The sequence below is a fragment of the Myotis lucifugus genome, unplaced genomic scaffold (assembly GCF_000147115.1).
Source record: "Myotis lucifugus unplaced genomic scaffold, Myoluc2.0 scaffold_1547, whole genome shotgun sequence".
NCBI classification, from domain to species: domain Eukaryota; kingdom Metazoa; phylum Chordata; class Mammalia; order Chiroptera; family Vespertilionidae; genus Myotis; species Myotis lucifugus.
Window position 1 is genome coordinate 55,555 of NW_005872595.1, and position 4,423 is coordinate 59,977.

General features: G+C 45.6%; 1 protein-coding gene across 1 annotated transcript in view; it reads right to left on the reverse strand.

Moving 5' to 3' along the window:
* The window catches only part of LOC102430101 (NACHT, LRR and PYD domains-containing protein 1-like), a gene marked incomplete at its 3' end in the record, with an annotated part of 59,106 nt that overhangs the window by 52,555 nt on the left and 2,128 nt on the right, over positions 1-4,423 (reverse strand). The window contains exon 3 of the mRNA XM_014449916.1: positions 1,385-1,526. Within this exon, the coding sequence (XP_014305402.1) occupies positions 1,385-1,526 (142 nt within the window). The remainder of the gene's footprint in view (positions 1-1,384; positions 1,527-4,423) is intronic.

The following is a 4,423-nucleotide window of genomic DNA, read 5'->3' on the forward strand; positions in this document are numbered from 1 at the left end:
TAATGGATGATTTCAATGGGAAAAAGAAACACCACAAAGGAAGGGTTTAAAATTCTTGCATAAGGAGAGAAAGGGGGAGCCACAGCAGCCCCTGTGGACATGGCCTGAGGTTTTGAGAGGACCCAAGTTCAGTGTGACCTGACAGTGTGGGAGGGTAGCCAAGCACAGGGGAGCTCGGGTTGTGGTGCTGGGAGCAGCCGGTTCACTTGGATGGAGGGAGGAGGGTGTCCCATGTCCTCCATGCTGACTGGACAGTCTTAGAGTCCATCCTGACTTGTCCTCATATGGGCACATCTACTGAGGAAGGTGACTGACAAGGCAAAGACATAAAATCCAAAATATAAAAGGAATGTTAGAAGAAAATAGAGATGTTTAACTTGCACAGGAGGAGATCTAACATAGGCCGTGATCTGTCTTCAGGTACCTAAAGAGGTTTCTCATAGGAATGCAGATAGATTCTTCTCTCAGTTCCAAGAAGCAGAATTAAGATTGAGAGGAGGAAGAGGAACACTTAATATGAGAAAAATTAACAATATCACTACTATTTATAAGGATGAAAGCATGAGATATGTACATACATCGTGTATTTAATCTTTCCAACAATCCTACAATTTAGACAATATAACCCTCCTTTTATAAATGAGACTCAGATGAGTTAAGTAATTTTCCCAAGATCACCCAGCAAGTAAGTGTCAGAGTAAGATTCAAATGAGGTTTGATGCTGGGGCTGATTAGTCCACACCTGTGATTACACCCAAGCCATGACTAAGTCACAACCATTCTCTTTCTCTGCACTGGGAAGACTGTTTGTAGCAACTCAGAAGGCAGATTTACCATATTTCAACAGTGAACATGAGCTGGTTTTTCCTAGAAGGACTTTTTAGGGGGATTTTCTTCTTGGAAGTGTTGGTGCTGGTTTAAAAGACTATAAAATTGCAATCATTCCTGAAAGTTCATCATTTGATTCCCTCTTGTCTACTTTGAAATATCTGAGTGATCCAGGTTAAATGTATGTGCTATTGCCATAACTGGCTTAATTCATACAACCATATAACAGTCTAATTTTTTTCTCATCTCATGTCCAATCTATTATGAGAAACTTTGCCAAATGCCTTGTGAGTTTCAAAATCTGTTAAATCAAGGGCAGTGTAGAGACACCATGGTGCATGGGAGAGGGAATGGAATTTAACGTCAGATTAACTTGAGTTCAAATTCTAGTCATGCCAACTGTTACATAACTAGAAAAAGTCACTTCTCTGGGCTATTTCTTCTCATTAGAAAATTGTAATCACACACACACACACACACACACCCACACACACAGAATATTTTATAGATTATCTGTTCCCCACTACTGAGTTCCCTGTACTTGTCTTTACTTTACCTGATTTCACCAAGGCCTCCCATACAACAGTTGCATCATTTTTGCTTTTAATCTGTAGCCGGATCCCTGACCCCAGATGACCAACGTAGAACTCAGAGAAGAGCTGGGGTTTCCCAGGGCTTCGATAGCAGAGCTCCAGTTCCTGTAGAAACAGTGGTGATGTGAGAAGCCTCAATTCATCCTGCAAGTGAGGTGTCTCCCCACCTGACACCTTCTTGGCTCTGCTCAGCCCCATGGGGACCCTTGAATGATCTCTACTGAAATTAATGCCACTTCAGGCACTGCTCATTTCCTCATTTTTTAGAAATCCTGACTCAGAAGGAAGAGGACATGGCTGGGTCAGGACTCATCTCTAATGTAGTGCTCACACATCTTGAACCAGATCCTTCCTCCATCTTGAACCAGATCCTTCTTCCTCCACCTCCTCTATATTGAACCCGAATTCACATTTCTCCAGCCCAAAGTCTGTCTTCTCAATGTGTCCTAAGTTTGAAACACTTTCAATCAACACAAAATTCATGTGCTTGACACACTTTCAATCAAAAGAAAATTTCTATTCATCCCCTTTGCTAAATCACATTCAAGATGACTCTTGATTCCCAACTGTCTTTCTTAAATGTTCTCTTCCCATTTTCCCCACACTCAGTAGATAGCACTACCACACACTGAGCACTCATGTTTCAGATTCAGGCATCATCCTTAACTCCTACCTTTCACTTTCATAAGCCAAGTCCTATTGGCTGTATCTGCAACATATACACTCAGTCCATCAACTTATCTTCATCTCAGCTGCTTCTTCCCTAATCAAGGCATCTGTGGCTCCTGCCTGTACCATAGCAACAGTCTTTTGTTTTCACTCTTGTCTTCTTATCACCCATTCTTACCCAGCAGCCAGCGGCATCTATGTGAAACTAAAGCAAGTCTTGTATTACCAAGCAACAACCTCTGAGATCTTGTTATTGCACTTAGAACAAAATCCAAAACTCCACATCAAGGCAACAGAGTTGATGGGCCCTAGGAAACCTCTGTCTCTTGTGTGACCCCACCTTACTTCTCTCTTTGCTACACTCATTAAGCTCTGCCACACTGTCCTATCTGTCATGTGGAGGAATCAGGGTGCCTGCTCCTCTGTGCCTCTGGACCTGAAGTGCTCTGTTACAAATATTCACCTCCTAGGGCCCTTCTTGTCACTCAGGTCTCAGCTTATATGACACTGCTCAGAGGCTTCTCCCCTGACCACCCAGCATAAAGCAGCCCAAGTCACTCTCTTAATTTCCATAGTTGTATTTTTCTCACAGCACTTCATGGTTCTTGGTCCATTTCTTTAATGATGTAGGTCTCATCCACCAGAATGTCATCTTCCAAGGGTAGGGCCTTTCTGTCTTGTTCACTGGACCATCACAAATGAAGACAGCACATGGTTGGCACTGGGTAAATGTGTGGTGAATGGCTGAGTCATGTCTCTCATCCCTTGTTAAGATCTGACACAGCAGGAAAATCTAAGGTATTCATTGTTGGATTCATGTTTCTCAACTCAAAATATACATAACATTTTCTCGTTACTCCTGGAAATGTATTCCATCTGTCATTGTCACTTCAACTGGTCCAAGGACTCATCTCAGAACAGAAGAAAAAGAATGGATTGACTCTAGTTCTACAACAGACTACCATTCAGGTGAAACTCTGATCCTCAGCAGCAAGATCTTGACAATGGTGAACAGTTGGATATCATGGATGAATGCCCACTGGCCTGATGTCATTCCCTTTGGTGAAAAGGGGAGATTGAGAAAGGATAGGAGACAGCTCCTGATGCCCAGACCTGTTGTAATGCTCACAACTAGAACTCATTGTTATTACAAACTAATCTGATGCTGCCATCTCTGCTGTGTTGTCCTCCTGTTGGACATATACAATCTCACAATCGCCAAACATCATTCCATCCCACTGCAGATTTGACTATTTCAGCTATTATATCTTCACACTTCATTGCCTGCCCTTCCTAGAGAGAAAATGTGTAGAGGTTCCCAATTATAGAATTGTCCTATCGTCTCAGAATACCAGATCTAGACCAAATCTCCATTTCCTTTGATCTTCCCCCAAATTACCTAAATCCTGAAATAGGTTCTTTCCGAGTCTCTTAATCTGAGGGGCCCCATGGTTCTCACTAGTGTGTGTTTTCTCACTGCAATGAATAATAACCCCAGTGTTCAGCTATGGATGTATTCCTGGTGGTTTTGCTTGGAGAGCATCAACACCCTACAACCCAATACTTCTCAGTTCCCCTAAGTCAGTGGTTCTCAACTTGTGGGTCATGACCCCTTTGGGGGTCGAACGACCCTTTCACAGGGGTCGCCTAAGACCATCGGAAAATCTACACTAACAAAAGAGAAACATGGTAATTGGCGTACGACCGCTACCCTTTTCATTGGCTAATCAGTGAGTATATGCAAATTAACTGTCAGCCAAGATGGCGGCAGCAGCCAGGCAGCTGAGAACAGGATGCTTGGTTGCTCCAGCGATAGAGGAAACCAAGGTTCCCGCCTGCAGCTGCCCGGCTCTGAGCTCCTGAAGCAACAGCTCCAAAAAATACAATGTTTCAATTATAGAAGCTAAAAGATGGCGGTTAATCTGCATACTCAGGCTCCAAGCTGTAGAGTAAAGCCAAACAGCCCTGAAGCCGCAGAGCAGAGAGGCCTCACTGCCTGGGGATCAGCGGAGCCGAGAGGCCTCCCGACCCTGGGATTAGTTGAGCCGCGAGGCCTCCCGGCCCCGGGATCAGCGGACCCGAGAGGCCTCCCGGCCTGGAGATCAGCGGACCGAGAGGCCTCCCGGCCCCTGGATCAGCGGAGTCGAGAGGCCTCCCCGCCCCGGGATCAGCGGAGTCGAGAGGCCTCCCCGCCCCGGGATCAGCGGAGCCCGCGAGGCCTCCCGGCCCCTGGATCAGCGGCGCCGAGAGGCCTCTCAGCCCCTGGATCAGTGGCGCCGAGAGGCTCATACGCGAAGCCCGGGGATCAGCGGAGCCGATAGGCCTCCCGGCCC